This window comes from Pituophis catenifer, unplaced genomic scaffold (genome assembly GCF_029215685.1).
Source record: "Pituophis catenifer annectens isolate HBS135680 unplaced genomic scaffold, rPitCat1.0.hap2 SCAF_10, whole genome shotgun sequence".
Classification (NCBI taxonomy): Eukaryota; Metazoa; Chordata; class Lepidosauria; order Squamata; family Colubridae; genus Pituophis; species Pituophis catenifer.
The window spans coordinates 16099599-16118637 of record NW_027256890.1 but is presented as its reverse complement, the minus strand read 5'-3'; the positions used below and the strand labels follow the sequence as shown (position 1 = coordinate 16118637).

At 48.0% G+C, this 19039-nt stretch overlaps 2 protein-coding genes across 2 annotated transcripts; one reads left to right on the top strand and one right to left on the bottom strand.

The window, feature by feature from the left end:
- Positions 1 to 315: 315 nt before the first annotated feature.
- On the top strand, positions 316 to 10170 carry SVOP (SV2 related protein). Its single transcript, XM_070950726.1, has 16 exons — positions 316 to 350; positions 2894 to 3054; positions 3195 to 3280; positions 3562 to 3660; positions 4651 to 4722; positions 4978 to 5102; positions 5335 to 5398; positions 5663 to 5788; positions 5999 to 6127; positions 6548 to 6621; positions 7202 to 7278; positions 8046 to 8153; positions 8876 to 8987; positions 9109 to 9190; positions 9332 to 9421; positions 9979 to 10170. Exons 1-16 carry the CDS (start codon positions 316 to 318, stop codon positions 10168 to 10170), a joined length of 1632 nt encoding a protein of 543 aa, XP_070806827.1.
- A 2950-nt stretch (positions 10171 to 13120) lies between these two features.
- DAO (D-amino acid oxidase) lies at positions 13121 to 18756 on the bottom strand. The gene is made up of 14 exons (XM_070950656.1): positions 18479 to 18756; positions 17991 to 18098; positions 17639 to 17818; positions 16836 to 17036; positions 16269 to 16383; positions 15843 to 15919; positions 15633 to 15698; positions 15211 to 15265; positions 14890 to 14994; positions 14462 to 14544; positions 13981 to 14098; positions 13708 to 13806; positions 13442 to 13604; positions 13121 to 13235 (listed from the first exon to the last, which is right to left on the bottom strand). Exons 4-13 carry the CDS (start codon positions 17027 to 17029, stop codon positions 13473 to 13475), a joined length of 1044 nt encoding a protein of 347 aa, XP_070806757.1. The 5' UTR covers positions 17030 to 17036; positions 17639 to 17818; positions 17991 to 18098; positions 18479 to 18756; the 3' UTR covers positions 13121 to 13235; positions 13442 to 13472.
- Between the last annotated feature and the right edge of the window lie 283 nt (positions 18757 to 19039).

Sequence of the window (19039 nt, the reverse complement as noted above, 5' to 3'; positions counted from 1 at the left end):
GAACTCTAGGTTTTCCTCTAATAATCCCTGCCTGGAGCATTGCAAAGATCTCTCGCAAGCCAGGCGGAAGATTGCCCTGCAGCCAGCAAAGCGAACTGAGAGCAGCCAGCAAGTAAAAGGGGAGGATTTCAAGGCAAGCAAGCTGCCCCCCTCCCTCCCCCGCTACTGCTGGTACAGAGCTCGCCTCCTCCTTCTGGATTTGCATCGCGCAGTCTGGCTGGTTGCAACGGGAGCTGTCCTACTCGGCAACCTCCTGAAATCACCTGCTTCTCCCCACTATGTAAGAGCGATGAGACCTCCAGCCACACCTTTGCAATGGAGGAGGATTTGTTCCAGCTAAGGCAACTGCCGTAAGTAACCCGGGGTGGGGAGAGCGCCCCAGTTCCTTGAGGGGTATTGCAAAGAGCCCTGTTGTGCCTTGTCCCGAATTCCTTGCTTGCAATGTCCCCTTCCCGCCCCCACAGCTGGGACCCTCCAGAGGCCTGGGGCTGGAGCGCTCTGATCTTCCCAGCCATTGCTGATGGATGAGAGTTATAGTCCCACCAACTGGAGGGTCCTTGCATGGGGAACCCTGCCCAAAACATAATTTGCTTCCTCCCAGGATCAACACTTTGTCTTTTGTGGGAGGTGTTATTTTCTGAAGGGAAATTTCAGAATTTTGACCCAGCCAAAATGTTTGTGATCATGGAAACTGAAGATCTTAGATTCCGGACATGTTTTTCCTTCTCTTCCTGAATGCTGCAAGAATGGGGGTGGCTAGGAATTCCTCTGCTTTCTCCTGCAACTACAGGTTTTGCAGAGAGATCCCAGGAGGAGGAGGAGGGAGGGGGGCTTTGAAAGACTTGGGAGAATATGCAAGGCATTGCTAGGCAGAAGTGGGGGGGTAGTTTATGCTTCCACCTCAGATACGTGTGGTGAGCAGAGACACCCACACATTTGCAGGAATTTGAATTTCTGCTTGCGATAGTCTGGCTCTGTCAAGAAATAACCTTTTATTTTGCTGACTGCTGGCTGCTGGATCAGGCACAGATCAAATTGCAAGATTTTCTGGGCGAAGAAGCCTTTTACATGTTGGCTTAATTAGTTCCTTTCAGAGCTGCGAGGTGCTTCAATGCATACAAATGCATCCCACGGAGACACCTCAGACGCCTGAGAGCTTTGCTAGGCAAAGCCTATTTAAGCACAGTTCCTCCCCAACATCCATGGGATGGCTGTGTTTTCTTTTATTCCAGCTCCGTCCGGTTAAGGCTGGCAGACAGTGTCTTACTTTCTAAAAGATGCTTCCCATCCCAGAAAGAGAGTCTTTGGAAAGCTTCTGTAGTGGGTAGAAAGCAGAGCACCATTCCTGAAGTCTAACCCTTTCAGAGAACCAGGATTTTGCCCTGCTCAAACCTCTCCCCCTTCCTCCAACCCCCCACCCCCAAATCTCAAGGTAGAACCAGAAGAGCCCGATTCAGTTCTGGGTATCAGTCCTGGCTTTTCTTCACTCAGAGTCCCCTCTGTAGGCCAAGCCAGATTGTGGTAGCTACAGCCCACTTTGCTTGGTGAAATGAAGGAGGTGAGGAGGGGTCCAGTTTTAAGATTTCAGAATTGATAAGGCTGATGGATTCTTGAATATGCAGGCTGGCCATGGGGGAGGCACAAAATTGATCAGGAAGCACTCAGTGTGGACTTCCTATGACCAAATTATTTGGAATTGGTAAACAATTTAACATGGACTCAATATTTCTGCCATGTAGCTACTCCTCTCTTCCTCGGACGGGTTTTATTAAGGTGCATATAGTTTGTGGGATAAATTATTGCTCCCACAATGCCATAAAGGTCCTTTAGGCGTGGCAGTCTGGTCAGTGCAGCTTAACATTTCTGGGCAGGGGTCTCCATAAAGCACTTGCCCTCCTTTTCCATTCTGCAAATGGAAGCTCCCTTGTTGCTAAAAGGGGTCTGTCTGTCAGCTTCTTGCATAATTCATGCTGATGAAATATGAATGGGCAAAGCATGAAGAGCAGCCATAGATGGAAAGCATGAAAACCCTACAGTCCTTTGGAGACTCCGGGTTCTGGGTGTGCTCAAAAACCAGGATGGGATCATTTATGGCCATGATGGTTTCAAATCCAGTGTTTATCCTTAACACTGATGATGTTACCTAGTTAGGTGATGAAACGTTGGCAAGAAAACCACCAAGTTCAGCCAGCACCAAGGACTCCATAGTTCAACTCTGAGCTACAATTATTCTCTTCCATTGTAGTATTTATCCTTATTACCTCTGTCCCAACCCTAACACTACCCCACTATCTTACTTGTTCTCAAATTACCAAAATACCAATAACTCATTTCTCACCTACCCATCCGAAAGCTCCCCTAGCGTATAACTTAGCAGTGCAACATAAATTCTGCTTCTTGGTTGAAGAAATATGAAATATTCTCTTGGAGATACTTTTTAGTCTCTGCATATCCTTCACAAAGCAACCACAGCAGGCCCTTCATATTTGTGTGTGTCAAATGTATTTATTTAGCCAGCTGGGAGCCCAAGTGTCATTGTCTGAAATCTTGGATATATATTTGCATTCCCAGCACTTACTGACCTTGTAGCTTTTGCTGGATTCATTGCCATCTGCACAGGGAAACAGATTTAGTTTCTGGCAAGCAATCAAGAACCTTCACCATTAAATAGCTTGCATATTTCTTTGACTTCATGAGCTATCACTTCTAAGACACCCTTTGGCACAACTTCCTTCAGACAAAGATAGAAACTTTCTCTGCAAATCTGACATCTGGACAAGAGTAGACCTTGTTATGACTCCCCAGCAGAAGACCTCAGCTTATGTCTGGTATCAGCAAGGTGTGCAGATTCTGGTTTCTTCCAACCTCCATGGAATCTCTTCCATCTTGCTAGAGTTGTCAAGTTTCGTCGGACAGGAGAAAGCACCCGATCCGAAGAGGACACCGTGTCAGGAGAGCACGAAGTTCAGATTGAGGGTGTCCAGACTGACTTAGAAGCTGTAGAATTGGAAGATGGAAGCATTGTGCCAAAGGAGTTTGCCAACCCAACTGATGGTGAGTAGATCACTTAGCCCTTGACCTTGAGAAAAAAAAACAAAGTGGTCATAGGGAGCCCAGCGCATGAACGCAACCTAGAAATGGGATTGTAAAAAGTGAAATCACCTTGTCTCCTGGCATACTTGTCTCCCTTCCAGATACTTTCATGGTGGAAGACGTGGTGGAAGCAATTGGGTTTGGCAAATTCCAGTGGAAACTCTCCGTTCTGACTGGCTTAGCATGGGCAAGTAGATGGATCTACCATTCTTGATGGGTTCTTGGGAGGTATTAGATCAAAGCAAGACTGGGCTTATCTTGACTGGTCCACCTAGATAGGGGGTCTCCAATTTGGCAGCTTTAAGACTTGTGGACTTCAACCCCCATGGCTGGCTGGGGAATTCTGAGAGTTAAGTTTTAAGCTTCTTAAATTTCCAAGTTTAGAGACCCCTGACCTAGGCAATGGGGCACGTTGGTTCTGAAGGACCTTGGCAAAGGGTTGATAATATTGTCTCCTTTCACTTCCAGATGGCTGATGCCATGGAAATGATGATTCTGAGCATCTTGGCACCTCAGCTTCATTGTGAGTGGCGATTACCCACCTGGCAGGTTGCGTTGCTCACATCGGTAGGAAAATACCACACAGCTCCTCCTGTATTCTCTAAGGGGTTTCCCCTTGTTGCCGTGGGATGTTAACACAGGAAAAAAAGCCCCACTATTTTCAGCAAGCAACTTTAGTAAAGCAGGGAGCATAAAAACTCTTGACATTTCTAGAAGTAAACTCTAGACATTCCTATGCATGGCTCCTTAGTTGTCAGGCCCGTTGAGCCACACCCCACATGCTGAATTTCAGTATTAGGTTTGCTTCTCACTTTACTGTTTGAGACGAAGCAACAATAACATCTGCTGAGAATCTTGGCCTGCTCTAATTAATTTCAGCAGCTGGGATCTGGGACTTGGCCACCAATGATGCTTGTGACAATTTATTGTCTGATAGGAACCTACTTCATTGTTTTCAGGGGAATAAAGAGCTTGTTTTCCTGATTAATTTACAAGAAGTTGCAGGCACTGAGAACTGTTATGGCAATGTTTGTTATATCCCATGCATAGAATGACACTGGTGATTCCCTCCAGATAGTTCCATTCCATGAAGTCATGGGCCCATGGAAGATTATCAATAGATTTGAATAAATAAGGGATTGAATTTAATGAGTCAAAAGTGATTAAGGATTGTTTGTCATGTTTTGCCTGATAAATGCGTTTCACCTACACCCCAGTATGTTGCATTGATATTTTTGAAGGTGTGGCCAACTTACCTCATCCTTCTACATTTCTCCTTCTCCTTTAGTTACCTTCTGTCCTTTATTGTCTTCTGTGATTTTTAACGCTCCGAGAAGGAGACCATTAGAGCTGGGTGGAGAATACATTCAAACACATTGATAAATTGTTTTTATTTACCATAGACCTGGCAAGGGCTCCTGTAAAACTCTTGTGCAGAGAGTCTGTGGGATGCCTCTTTGCGAAGCCTCTTGTTCCTTCATCGTTAGGAAGTCGTCTTCTTCGGAAATCCACATTTCAGCTTGCATCTGGCAAATGCATTTTGTCCATTCCTTGCAGGTGGTTTTCCTGGGAATGATGTTTAGTTCCACATTGTGGGGAAATATTTCAGACCAATATGGCAGAAAAACCGTAAGTCTCCACACGCCTTTGGGATATTTGCTTGTCCCCTTGTATTAAATGCTAAACCATCGTTACTCTACTCAGCATCCTTCCAGATGTATGAACTACCATCTCAGTCCTCTGCAATTCCCATCCGCCATCCCATTTACAGGCTCAGGGATTATCTCCTATATGTTCTGCAGGTTAACCCTAAGGGGAAAGTTTGGGATTTTCGTCCTGGGAGCAGTCAATGTTGCTTTCTTGGCGTTTCTTCCTTCTGCGCAGGGGCTGAAGATCAGCGTGCTCTGGACCTTGTACTACGGAGTCCTTAGTGGATTTGCACCAGTTTACAGCTGGATCTTGGTCCTGAGGGGCTTGGTGGGCTTTGGGATTGGAGGCGTCCCTCAGTCGTAAGTATACCCTCCCTTTGTCCAGACCCAACCCAGACTTTGGAAAGGCCTGCTTGAAATGGCTACCATCTTCCCATGACTCCCCAATTCTGAATCCATCACCAAGTCAGATAAAGTGATTTTGAATGTTCTCACTGGAGCTTCAATAAAAAGTCAACAGTTTTACTGGCTATCAGGACCACTATTGTTGTAACGCTGCAATCTATCTCTTTGATATTTTTATTCTTTCCAGGGTAACATTATATGCAGAATTCCTCCCCATGAAATCCAGAGCAAAGTGCATATTGCTGATTGAGGTGAGTGGAGAAAAGGCAGACTCCAGATGACAGAGAAATCCAAAATGAAATGCTGAGGAGTAGAGATTTCAGGGTCCATCATTGTCCCATTTCATTGTTTGCGGCTCCAAAGCTGCCGCATTGGTTGGGAGTGTGCCATGTGAGCAAGTCACGCAGAACAGATTTTCCACCAACGGTGGCCATCAAAAGCTAAGGCAATTAATCTACCTTGGAACTCATCCATTGGAATAACCCTTCCCGTTTTTTCCTCCTTTCCATGGACAGGTCTTCTGGGCCATCGGAACCGTCTTTGAAGTCCTCCTTGCATTGTTTGTAATGCCCACCCTTGGCTGGCGTTGGCTGCTCATCCTTTCAGCTCTCCCTCTTATGCTGTTTGCCATCTTGTGTTTTGTACGTTTTCTTTCCGGGAGCAAAGTCTCTGATCTTCCTTCCTTGGTAGTTAGATAGTCTAAGCCTTAGAGATGCTCCCCAGCCTCGTGTCCTCAAGAAGTGTCAGATTACCACCCCACTTTGCTTCCAGCTGGCAGGTTTGACAAGATAGGAGGTTCAGGTTGGGCATCAGGTTGGGCAACATCTCATGGTCTTCCTTGTCTCCTGCAGTGGCTGCCAGAAAGTGCCCGATACGATGTATTAACCGGTAACCAAGAAAAGGCCATTGCTACACTGAAAAGGATTGCAACTGAGAATGGCGCCCCGATGCCTCTGGGGAAACTGATTATGTCTAGGCAGGTGAGTTCGGGAGAAGGTCTTCATGACCATCCCAAGTCTTGAGGAGGAAGGGATGGGAACCATTTGTCTTCATGACGGTTTGGTTTGACTAATTTTCTACCCCACCTTTCTCTAAACTGCTGAGAAAACATCCCACCGGCAGTAAATCCAAAGGCAGGCATCAGTAGGAAAAAACCCGGATGCATTTGAACCCGGATTTCACTATAAACAGGGCTTGTGTTTCATACTTGGCAGTTGCTGGCAAACTTTTTTAACAGCGTTCCTCGCTCATGCCACACACCTCAGAGATTGGTGACCTGCAACCCTTGCCTGTGTGGCTTCTGGTTCCAGTATTCACCCAAGAGAACCTGGAGCTGCACATTTGCACCTGACTTTATGCTGTTTGTTGAGACGGCACCAAAAATTGTTGTTTCCAAACAGGAAGATCGAGGGAAAATGAGGGACTTATTCACGCCACAGTTCAGACTGACGACGCTTCTGCTGTGGTTTATCTGGTAAGACGGCAAGGCTGCGTGGGAATCTGGCTTGACCCCTCGCCCCAGGTGGGCTGGTGGCCTACAGGCAGTTTGGCTGAAGGGAGAGGAGGTCTGGCCATTGACAAGCAGCTCCCTTGGGACCTTCTGTCTACCCTAGATGGTCATCTGAGAAGTCATAGGCCTATGGGGCCAGGTAGTGCCTTATGGGCCCCTCAGCACAAATGCCTCATCCAGAGGTCTCACTACAGGGGAGTCCTGAGGACCCCATTGAGACCAACGCTGGAAAGATTTACAACTGATAAATTGCCAAGGCTTTTTAAACAGACATAGAGCACTAAGAAGTCAGTAAAGCAGTTACTTGCTGAAGTCTCCCAGGAGGTGGGTTAAATCAGAGCTTAATAACTTTGCTACAAGGCAGATGCAGAACATCTGGGGACCATCTCAGAGCAGGTCTCGGCTCCTCTGCAGTGAGATGGAACTGGGTGGTGTAGTACCTCCCTCTTGGGTGCTGATAGCTGTTTTACACAGCCCCGTTGTTGTTTTATGCTTCCTTTTGAGGGCATCTCATTTTCTGAAGGTTTCCCTTTGCTCTTCACAGGTTCTCCAATGCTTTTTCTTACTACGGCCTCGTCCTGCTGACCACGGAGCTATTCCAAGCAGGAGACCTTTGCAGTCGTGAGTCAAACCGAGTGGGGAGAGAATACGCCCAGAATGCCCTTTGCCTTAAGGCCAGTCCAAAGAGGTCTTCTGAGGGAAGACATTGGAGGTTCATGGTTGCCCGACTCCTCAGTGGGCACTTCAGTGGCCATCTATTCTGCCCTCCAGTAGCATCACCTTTTTATACTGCTCTTTCCACCAACTGCTGGTTTCCAATTCTTGGCTGCCTTATTTCTGATTCCCAGCTAATTCTCCAGTCCTGGCCACCATGTTTAACTGCTGGCTGAGGAATTCTGGGAGTTGAAGTCCACAAATCTTAAAGTTGTCAAGTTTGGAGAGCCTGGCCTAGAGTTAATCTCTGAAGTTTCCACTAAAACAAGCGGGAGCCTCCTCTCTGTCCTGTCCAGCACCAGATTGGGGAAGCTTTATTCAGTGGATGGTTCTACCTGGTCCCTCAGTTGAGGTCAAGGAGGACCATTGACAAGAGGCCCATTCAGCCAGTGGCCTGCTAGGATGGACAGCAGCCCCTCTCAATACCTGGAAGGGCTACTTGCATGAGCGTTTCCCAGGGGCACGGGGTTCCCTAAAGTCTGTGCTGGGTGGGCTGGTCACCCTGTGGGCATCTGGTGGATCAACCTTGGTGATGGTTGAGTGAGGGGGATTCTGCCAACAGTGAGCAAAAGAGCACAGCCAGGCCACAGGGCACAAGGTTGGCTATCCAGCAAAGGGCGGGGGCTCAAGACCTCACTTCCTCCCCCTCCTCTCTTTCTCCTTCTCCATCCAAGTGTCCAACAGGAGGAAAACGGTGAAGGCCAAATGCAGCCTGGCGTGTGAATTTCTGACGGAAAAGGACTACATCGATCTGCTCTGGACCACCCTCTCCGAGTTCCCAGGTGGACCTTCGGAAAGGGGAAGGGGTGCCCATGGGGGTCTGCAACTGAGGGAGGGGCAAGAGGTGGCATGATACCAGAAGGAAAGGAGGAGCTTGTGTTGGGTTATTCTGACCCTCCTCTTCGTCCTTTTGGCCCCACCGTGGTTGAGAAGAAAGATCTCAGATATTAATCCAGTGGGTACCTAGCTCCCCATCTCATGCCCAATTAAAACTGACACGCTGCCAGCATACTTTTAAGATTTAGCTGCATTATCCAAGATGCTAAACACGATTTAAGAATAAATATTGGCCTCTGTAATTTTCTTTTCAAAGAGATATGTTGATCATTTCCACTCATTTCCATTGAGATGGTGATTATGGTCTTGAGGCCCCCACTTCCCTCTCCCAGATCATCCCAAAGTCTTTTGGGGAGAGGTTGCAAGGAGAAATGAGAGATCCTCCTTTGACTTCAGTGAAACTATCTCACGTGGTGCTGTCACTCTGGAGATGTGTGAATCTCTAAGAGATTCTGCTCTAAATGTCCTCTGATTTGATTTGGCCAACAAGTTCAGAAAAGTTGATAACCCAACCTGGAGCCAGTGGTTGGCCAGACATTGCCATGCTGAAGGGGACTCCATTTCTCCTGCAACCTGGAAGGATTCGCACTCGTACCCAGATACTGGTGGTGGTGAAATGGCCTTAAGGCTCCTCCTGCTTCTCCTTTTCCTTCTCCTCCTCCTCCAGGGGTTCTTGTGACCTTGTGGGTGATTGACCGGATCGGCCGCAAGAAGACGATGGCGCTTTCCTTTCTGGTCTTTGCCTTCTGCAGCCTCTTGCTCTTCCTCTGTGTCGGAAGGTGAGTCCGGGGGATCCAGAGAAGACTCACCCCCCAGTTGAGGTTCCTCCAGGGACAGCAAGGGAAAGACTCTGGCACGTGGGCTGTCTCTCTAAAAGCAAGCCACCCTCTCTTCATATAGGAAGGTGCTCACCGTGCTGCTCTTCATCGCCAGGGCCTTTATTTCGGGAGGATTCCAGGCTGCGTATGTTTACACCCCCGAGGTAGGAAGGGAAAGCACCTCTTCTCCAGCTAGTAGCGGTGTTGGAGAACGGTGAGGGAGAGGGCTTGGCCAAGGGACCGCCAGCGGCAGCAAGCCCAAGAGTGGGCAGGGAGCCTCAAGGCGGCCATGGTTTTCTCAACAGGTCTACCCAACCGCCACCCGTGCCCTGGGCCTGGGGACATGCAGTGGAGTGGCCAGAGTTGGTGCCCTCATCACACCCTTCATTGCCCAGGTAAAGCAAGGACGCCTCCTAGTGGCAACTCAGGGCTTCCCTTGACCCAATCCTGTCCTGGGACATCCCAATGAATCAAGGGTTCTAGAGACTTCTGAAAGGAAGCTCTAGCAATAAAAGGGCAGAGCCTGGATCTTCATGCTAGATTTGCTACAACCCCTCCCGATTCACGAAACGTTCTTTAAGCTTCATCTCATTCTCCAATATATATTTCTAAAGACTCTTCAACAACACAATTGTGAGGGCCCACACAAAGAGCTACGTATCATGATGAGGTTGCCTACCTTCTCAGTTCTTCAGATATAAGGCGGACATTTCCCTGTATTTGCGCTTCATCTACCTAGACTGCTCTGAATAGGAAGCCATCATCTTTGTCACCATATTATTGCAAACTTCCAACACCCTAAGGTCCCTAACCAATCACAGCCAAGAGCTTGGCTTGTCCATTCAACTTAATTTAACCCTGGGAGATTTGACCAAGCCTGGAGGATCCTTTTTTGTCCAAATCATGGTAAGGACACCATTCTTTGCTGATCTTCTTCTACCTCCATTTCCAGGTGATGCTGGAGTCTTCGGTCTATTTGACGCTGATCGTTTACAGCGGATGCTGCATCTTAGCAGCTGTGGCCTCCTGCTTGCTTCCCATCGAAACCAGAGGCCGCGGCCTCCAGGAATCCACCCACAAGGAGTGGGGGCAGGAGATGTTTGGGCGTGGCGTCCCCCAATCAAACTCTGGCTCTCAGGGGTGATTGCCCCACCTGGAGGAAGTTAACACTTCCAACTCCCGAGAAGTGCAATATCTCACTACCATCCTTGGCCCAAAGAAGGGATGGTCAACCTGTCCTGGATCCTTTGTTGCTTGCATCTTCACCACCCCCACGTGCAAGGAGAGGCATTCCATCTGGGAGATGAAAGTGTGTGTGTGTTTGTGTGCATTGAAGAGGAAAGTCTAGCCCCAAATTTCTACCACGTTTTTCATGGTGGACATAGACAACAGGAGAACCGGGTTTTGCTCTTGTTGCCAAGGGAACTTCTCCATCTCACACAAGCAATGGCCATGCCTTCAAGGACTCCATTCTTCACAAGACATTTCATGTCTTCAACCCTGGGAAGCAAACGGGTTCATATGTATGTGTACTCACGCCTAGAGTAGCTCAAAGGCACTTGTGAATTGATCAGCAGCCTTGCACTCTTTCTATCACCATGAACTGTCAAGGCCCACAAACCGCTAATTTAGCTGAATCTCCTTGGCAACTGAGATTGTGAGGGTGGACAGGCATTCGGATAAATGCTGTTCCCCTCACCGATGGAGAACTTCCTTGGATATTGAAGTCAATCCTGCAAAAAAAGGAAATTTGGAAACACAGCATACGGTTATGACTGCCCCGTCTCCAAAGAAAGGTGGTGCCGCAGGAAAAGTCCACCCAGGTGACCCAAAGGTTGAAGTGTTTTTCTCAGGAGGAAACTAGAGGAGAAAATGCCTGTAAGTTTAGCAAATGGTGCAGAGTGAAATCATTACAGGAAAAATATTCTCTCTTGAATTTAGGTTCATCCAGTAAAATGGAAGGGAGCAGATTCTGTCTTCATGCAACTCATATTGGTGATGGTTCCTCTGGGTTGCTATCCACATTCCACAACAGAGAGGCCCAAGAATGGGTACATGCCCTGGTGGTCCTCCAGAGACATCCATCTTAGCCATCCTCTTTCTGTCCCTGGGCACCCCACAAATGCCAACGGTTCGTAGGCAGGAGAGAAGATGAGGGCCTCGTTTCTAGACATTCCTCCTCATTTTTCCACCTCTTCAGATGGAAACAGGTACCATCATGCCTAGCAGGCTGGGCCAGCTGAGGTGAAAAACATCATCTGGCCATCATATCTGGACTGGGAAGCCTCAGGTGGTATTTAAGGAGGCTGCACTTTTGTAGCTATGACGTGTGTGTGTGTGCATGTGTGCCAGAGGCTCACGCAGGCAACTTCTAACATGTTTAGGGCTGAGTGGCTTCTACTAAAATGGTTTCATTCCTTGTGTGACCACTCCCACTTGGCCTATAAAGAATTCTATTCTCTTTCGATGGATATGAATGGCTTTCCGAGATCTGGAACATTTACCAACTGCTACTTAAAATTGTAGGTAAGTTCTGTTAGTTGTGCAAACTACTTGTACAGATAGAGCAGCTTCACGCCGGCACAAAAATGATGATCAAAAAGAGGTTGTCGCAGGCTATTTAAGTTGATTAGATTTTTCCCTGACGATGCAAACCGATTTTGCAAGCTTCCGATTGTTGAGCTGGAAATCTGTGCTGTCACTTTTTTTTTTTTCCCTTTCTGACCATAAGTTTTGGCCTTCTCATATTTGAGGAGCATTTTAATGCCAGAAATTCACCGACGTATGTAACGAAGATAGGGCTCTAAACACACCGAGGTCTGTTGGTGTGTTCATTAAAAAAAGAAGCAACAATGCCATTTGACCTTCAGTTGTGGTGTCTGGGACTCTGTGGGTTCTCCAGTTCTCTAACTGGCAAAGCTTTGGGGAGCGTTTGCTGTATATTTGCTGTGTGGAATGGTATTTGTATTTCTCAGTGTTTGGGGCAGAGGGGTATTATTTAAGTGTCTGCAATGTTCGAATGTACAGTTTCTAACTGTGACGTGTGTTCTCAAGATTTCTGTATCCTGAGCTTCTTGTACTACTATATTTTCATCTGTCTCCGTTAATTACACACCATTAGGCAGTGCAATTCCACACTGGATATTTTATGTTGAATAAACAAGTAGTTTTTCATAAGGAGGAGGATTATGGCATTCTCACTCCCTCAAAAGAAGGCATTGCGTCCACCATCAGACTGAAAACTCACCACAGCTCTAGTGCCCTTAGGGAAGAGTCTTCTCAGTTCTTTTCTGGAAATTTGCAGCTGGTGCTGCAAAGTCCACAATGGAAAACTAGAATCGGTGAAAAGCAGCTGGAGATGTCCCTGGTGGTTTGCCCGGAGCTGCTCAGAACAGCTCTTCTGCTTGATCTGTCAGCACCCGGGATGCCCCTTCTCCATCTGGCTCTGCTGAAGCTGGTCACTTCCTTTTGCTGCCCCCTCTAAACTGAAAGGGAAGGTTCTCTCCTGCTTGCAATGCATCTCCGGAGACTTCTTCAACTGTATTTGGAGGCATCAGATTTTGATCACTTCAGCAGTAAGCCCAGGGGTGTCCAACCTTAGCAACTTGAAGACTTGTGGACTTCAATCCCCAGAATCCCCAGCCAGCAAGGGGAATCCTGAGAGTTGAAGGCCTCAGGTCTTCCAGTTGCCGGGGTTGGACAACCCTGAATTATCCATTTATCCTGATTTACTCAGGTGGACAATCTCACGCTAAGTAATGAGTTTACTGGAGTCGACCCTCACATATTTTTAAGAGATAAAAAAGAAGTTACCTAAGAAAGTAATAAGTAAACATAAATAAAGGCTCCGTCTTGTAAGTTTTAACAGAGGACAACTCCACTAGGAAGGGAATATGGACCGGGAAGCAGATCTAATTGTTATTTGAGAAGAAAAAGGGTGAGAGAAAGTTGTATGAGCAGAAGGGGGACCAGCCTCCTGTCTGGAGAAAGAATCCAAAAATAGCTACTGTCAGATAATGGTTTGCCCTCTGCTTGAACACATTTGTTCATCAGTTCCCTATGAATAAAACCCAGCATCCACATGGAAAGTTTGAGGTTTATCTGTACTTAGACTTGGGAATCCATGCAATTGTTGTGGTTACAAACTTTCCACCTGCAGCTCTCCATGTTGTTCCATCAACATTTAGGACATTTTTTTGTACCAAAAACCTAAATCGAGATGAAAGAAAAGAGGGACCGGCTTCACAAATCTTGGAACACCTCACCAATCCCAAACAGCTGTCTTATTTACTCTGTGTGCCCAGCCAAAGTGGGAAGTCCAGTTACAAATACTCTTAAGGAACCAGACTCCCAAATTTGGCAAGATTAGCTCCCCTTTGTAAGATGGAAGGCAAAAAAAAAAACCCCAGACCTACACGGAAAGGTTTCCGACACTTTTGCACTTGTTCAAAGATTTGCCCGAGGTGGCTTGGCCAACTTCTGACCTTCCAGGATCTTCTGAAAGAGTTTGGCTGCTTCCATGGCACACCCCCAGTGAATGGTGAGCCCAAACCCTCCGTGACCGTAATTGTGAATCACCTGAAAGGGAAAGAACGGGAACTTCAAAGCACAGAAGTAGATGAGATGCAAGACTGAATCTACCACATCTCCTGGAATCCTTTTCATTCAGAAAAACGGCTACCTCTGATCGGAGCGTCCCGTGGCGAATGGTCTCGTGTTCCAGCCGGACGGCAGGGCGTGATGGGCGTAAACCACTCCATTCTTCGACTACCTTGGCTTCCTGGAAGAATTACATCCAGCAGCTTATCCTCAGACCCCAATGCTCCCTCAGGCTATGGGGCACTAAACACCCTGGATGAGCTTCCACAGGGACTTCCTTCCCTGCCTAGGGAAATGGGGAGAATGCAAGTGTTTCTTCCAACAGCCTTGGCCCATCTTGGCTGAGCTGATCTACCTGGAGGCTGGGCATCAACTTGCAGCATCCTTCCCAGATTTTTCTACGATCCTCTGGGTTGTTCTCTGTACTCCAGTTCCCCAGCTGAAATATACCCCCCAAGGTCACCGTACGGCTCCTGCCAAGAACAGAGGAGGGAGGAACAGTCAGTCTTGAACGATTTTAAATCAGGACCTAACCTCCTTACTTGGTCTCTTGTCCTGCAGGTGGGTTAGGTTACAGCTCTCATCCTGCTGAACCAGCATGGTCAGAGTCCCACCCCCTGGAAGCCACCAAGTTAGAGGAAGCTGGGGGTCAAACTGCCTTCCCTTCTCACGGAAGGATATCGGCAGAAGATGGGGGGAGCCTCCCTTCAATCTTAAGAATACAGGATCACCGGATTCCAATAGGAGGAGAAGACTTGATCCCAGGAGATGCAGCTGGAATGCCTTAGTTGGATCCACCTTGATCATCCCGCCACTCTCCACTGCCTTTTCCTTACCCGGGGATGATGTAGGGCTCCCTGTAGATCCCAGCGTCAATGTTATGGGTGATGATGAAGTGCTTCACCCAGGGGGCCTCGACCTAGAGATCCAGAATAAGCACGAAGGTCGGGAAGGAGCCAGATGGAGCACTGGTGCAACCTGCCAATGCACAGCCAGAAGAAACAACTTCTCTGCTTTCTCCTGGCTTGTTGTGACAAGCAGCAGGTCACGAAGAAGACTATATTTATTTGTTTAAACAACTGCCCATCTCTATCCAGCAAACAACACCCGCCTCTCCCTCCCTGCTTGTCTCTAGGGTTTGAGGGCCTTCTGGGAAGGTTCAGACCAGCCTTCCTCAACGCCCAACGTCCAAGTGTGCTGTCCCACTAGGATATGTCACAGGTTGCCTCCACCAGCCCTGTTGACCAACTCCCCCAGGCCTCACCTTGATGGTCTGTCCTCGGCCTGGACGCAGCTCAGGGTCAGTCTGTAGTTCTCCGGCACGAATTCCGGTACAATTGACCACCACGTCCACTCCTTCAGCGGTCAGCTAACAGAAGAGAGTAAGTGGATTCAGTCCCCATCTTGCTTTTCAGGAATACAAGACCCCTCCCCCCGCCCCCCGTCTGCCCAGAGTGGTGTTTCTCAAACTGAAGTCCACCCATCTCCAATTTGAGAAACACTGGCCTAAAACTTGGTGCCCTCCAGATGTTACGGTTTTTAATTTCCACCATTCTCAGCCAGCTCTACATAGATCCCAACTCACCTCCTGGAAGGACTTGATTTTCCGATGGAAGAACTGGACCTTCCGTGAGGCCAACCTTTTAAGAGCAATGGAGGATTGTCAGCAGAAGAGTTTGACAGACATTCCTGTTGGCTCTGGGGTTTTGCGGGAGGGACAGCAGGGCTTGAAGGCAACTGTTCTTCCTTTTCTCCAACCACAACTAGTTTTTCCAAGCTATTAACATCTCTGACTATGGAAGGTTGAGGCTAGCCTGTCATTATTAGCTGAACGACAAGGGTTCCAATTTATCTTTCAAGGCCACCACATGGATTAAAGATTTAATCAAAGGCCCCAACCAGCTTTCCCAGCCACCCACTCTGTCACCATGAGAATAAAATCCAAACTACCTAAAACCCAGAGAGTTGCCAAATGTAGATAGCAAGAAAAAGAAGACTCATACATACTGCTTTGTAAGCCAGGTGAGATAGACTTTGCCCTCCAAGATCAGGGCCGTGTTGAACCAACCGAAGCTGAAATTAGGGAAAAAGAAGACCAAAACAAAAAATATGGATACAAATTCTGGGAGTTGAACTCCAAGCATCTTCAAACAGCCAAGGTTGAGAAACATTGGTCTACAACAGTTCCCAAATCCAAGAGAAGAGGCCGTCTAATACCTGTAGCCGGGGAACAGCTCGAGCTCCTTCTGGGACAGTTTCCTGAATCCCAAGACAATATGCTTCCATGATGGATCCTGCAGAGAAAGACACCGAGGTAAGACAAGGGAGAAATAGAATCTTACACAAATACGAATCTTACGCAAAATAAATAAGTCTTGAACCAAAAGTCTTGGCAATGTCATCCCCCCCCCACCCCAATCAAGAACTCTCTGCCTGCAACGCTCCTGAATTTATTTTCCCACCAGTTGGAAACCTCTTTGCTCCTTGCATGACAAGGTGGAAAGGAAGGGGGATCAGAAATCCTCAAAAGCAAAACTCCAGGTCAGTCTGGAAACACCGTCTTTATACTTTACTCCAGCCTTCCAAAGAGGAACAAGCTTGCGTTGAGAAAATAGCTCAGATGTTTTTAAGCCAACCACTTACGGGAACCGGTCGTCTGAAGAGGTTGTATCCAGAGATCGGAAACAGCCCCATCTCCTTGGCTTCTGGTGAATTAACATGTCGGAGCAGATAATCAAAAGTCTCTTTGTTCCAGATCCTGCAATATTAAATAAGAGGGGATCAGGCGTCTTCCTTCAAATTTGAACTTGAGGAAATTGCAAAACTGTTGGCAGGTAGGAAGGCTGCAGAAAGGCACAGCTGAAATGTATTTGGGGCAATGGTATTAGAGGAGGAACCACATGTGAACATTGGCACAGATCCTCCTCCATGATTGTAAATGTTTTACCAGGTCAAAAGGAAAAAAAAAGCTACCTTGTTTATAAGTTTCTCTTCACATTTAACCCACTGAACACTTTACTTTTCACGGAGGAATCTTTGAAAAACAAGGAAGGGTTTGACCCTCTGCCCCTTGAAGATGGATGGACTTCAACTCCCAGAATTCTTTAGCCAGCATGGTCAAAGGGGGGTGGGCTTCAGCCCCTGGTCATCTGAAAGGCGCAGGAGGAACTCAGCTGGCCCTGGCAAGGGGAGCTGAGCGTTTGCTCTTACGTTTCCTGCGTCTTTCCTTTGTCGTACAGGTAGGGCTGCCAAAGGCCGGCGGCCCCACTGCTGGTCGTGCCAGGGCTGAATTCATCCGCGTAGATCTCCAGCTGCAGCGGCTGGTCAACAGAGTGATATCGGTCATGGATGCAAAGGGCTGTGGATAGACCCATCACCCCAGCTCCGATCACGGCGACACGCATGACAAGTCTGGAAGGGGCAAAAAGGGAGACCATGTTGCACCCCCTAAAAATAACAATTCTCAAAGAAAAATATCAATTTTTTCTATTCTGGGAGTGTAAAATGGGTCCTGGGAATCTCTTTGCCCTTCGGACTTCTCCAGCCCCCCCAACTGCTGCAAATCAGTCCCTCCAATGATATCCTGGTGTCCTGGCCATCTCCAGGCCAGGCAGGAGAATTCTGGGTTGGGGCAATTCCCCCTGGACACAGCAGGTTGCCCACTCCTGCTCTAAGCTTTCAGGGGGACGAAGACACTACCCTGCAGTTCCCGCCCCCCCACCCCCACCTTCAACACACGCTCTTTCTGTGGCAATTTGCAATAAGTGCAAAAGACTGAAAACCTTTTAAGAGCTGCCAAGCCTCTCTTGGGGGAAAAAAGCTAGATTTTGAGCAATCTCAGCAAAAGAGTTTCGCCTCTTCACTCAGTCCGGCAGGCCAGCTCCTCTCTCTGCTAAATCTCCAGAGTCTATTTTCTGCAAGACCACAACCCCCAGGGAGCTACATTCCGCCCCGAATTGCTTTGTCATAATTTCATTCTCACAACCCCAAAGAAGCCAAGCGAGAGACGGAACCTTCTAACCGTGGCAATCCGCAGGCCCAGGAAAGTCTTCCCACACAGGGTGTGTTTGCTCAACAGGGTGCAGCTCCTTGCAGGAAGAAAGCTGGGAACGTCTTGGTGCGTTGGTCAAAGGTCCCTCCAGCAGAATAATGAGGCCATAAGGTGGAGCTTCGGTTTCTCCTGTGCCAAGAAACTTTTTTTGGGGCAGAGAGAAGCAAGGCGTAACTCAAGAGCTTCTGGCCAGGCTCCACCAGACTCGGCTTTCCTGATCAGGAGTGACCTCTTGTGTCCAGCACAGGGTCTGCTTCCTTTCTGAAGCAAAAGTGTCCTCAACACAAAGTAAAACAAGTGAGACAACTTCTTACCTAGTGTGGCACCATCCAGGTTGGTCTGAGGTGACCATCTCTGGACTCTTTGGGCTGAGATGGAAAGAAATGTTCCTTCTGTCCCGTCCGGAGCACCTCTGTTTACAACTGCAAGACAAAAAGAAGAATTCTTCTAGAAAGGTCTGCTGGGACCCCCTAAAAGACGTTCCCCAAATCCGAGTCAGAATTGATCAGGCTTCCGTATCTAGCAAACGTTCTTTCCCCCAGGCTCTCCTCCATATAATCTGGTCCATTTTCTTCCACGAATCTTGAATCAATGCTCTCATATCTAGTGAATAGTCCCCAATAGTTATCCCTGCTGATTATTTCCCCCCTCCAACTTCTCATCTGCACCTCATTCACATCTGGGAAAATGCCCACAAGATTTTCCCCATGTCTCTCCTTGCTCCAGATAACAGAGGCTTCAATTGCAATCTAGAGCCAGACGTCTTACTGCCGTACTGTGGATTATTAGTTCCTTTCCTTACCCTGATGTGTGCCGGCCGTCCTTCTGGAGATGGGGGCTGCTTGTGAAATTTGCAATCCGCTTCCCCATCTTTCCCCTATTTCTTGCAAGGGCCTCCTGCGCAGGTGTGGGGACAAACCCCACATGGGAGAACTGCAGAGACTCTGCACCTGGCAGTCAAGAGTTTAGGGAGCTGTCAGCATCCTGGAAGGAGGAACCAGTCGCCTGGCCTTCTACCCCACCACCCCCAAGCATCACTGGGGGGGACTGACGGCATTTCTCCTGAAACCAACAGGGAAATAAGCCCACTGAGGCCTGCCTTCCTTCCTTCCTTCCCTCCCTCCTTCCCTTCCTTCCTCTTCTCCTTCTCTTCTTCTGTTTTCATCTCTTCTCCTTCTTCTTCCATTCCTTCCTTCCTTCCCCTTTTCTTCCATTCCTTCCTCTCCTCCTTCTTCCATCCCTTCCTTCCTTCCTTCCTTCCTTCCTTCCTCCCTCCTTCTTTCCTCTTCTCCTTCTCTTCTTCCATTTCCTTCCTCCTCCTCCTTCCATCCCTTTCTCCCTCCCTTCTTCTCCTTTTCTTCTA

Bases quoted from the DNA above. Each gene is read 5' to 3' on its own strand.
- DAO (XM_070950656.1), bottom strand. From the start codon at position 17,029: ATGCGTGTCGCCGTGATCGGAGCTGGGGTGATGGGTCTATCCACAGCC. The intron at 15,920-16,268 runs GTAAGTGGTTGG...CTTTCTCTGCAG, and splicing joins TCTTCAGACGACCGGTTCCC to GATCCATCATGGAAGCATAT. The intron at 14,099-14,461 runs GTAAGGAAAAGG...TGTTCTTGGCAG, and splicing joins GAGCCCTACATCATCCCCGG to GAGCCGTACGGTGACCTTGG.
- SVOP (XM_070950726.1), top strand. From the start codon at position 316: ATGGAGGAGGATTTGTTCCAGCTAAGGCAACTGCC. The intron at 3,661-4,650 runs GTAGGAAAATAC...CATTCCTTGCAG, and splicing joins AGGTTGCGTTGCTCACATCG to GTGGTTTTCCTGGGAATGAT. The intron at 5,103-5,334 runs GTAAGTATACCC...TATTCTTTCCAG, and splicing joins ATTGGAGGCGTCCCTCAGTC to GGTAACATTATATGCAGAAT.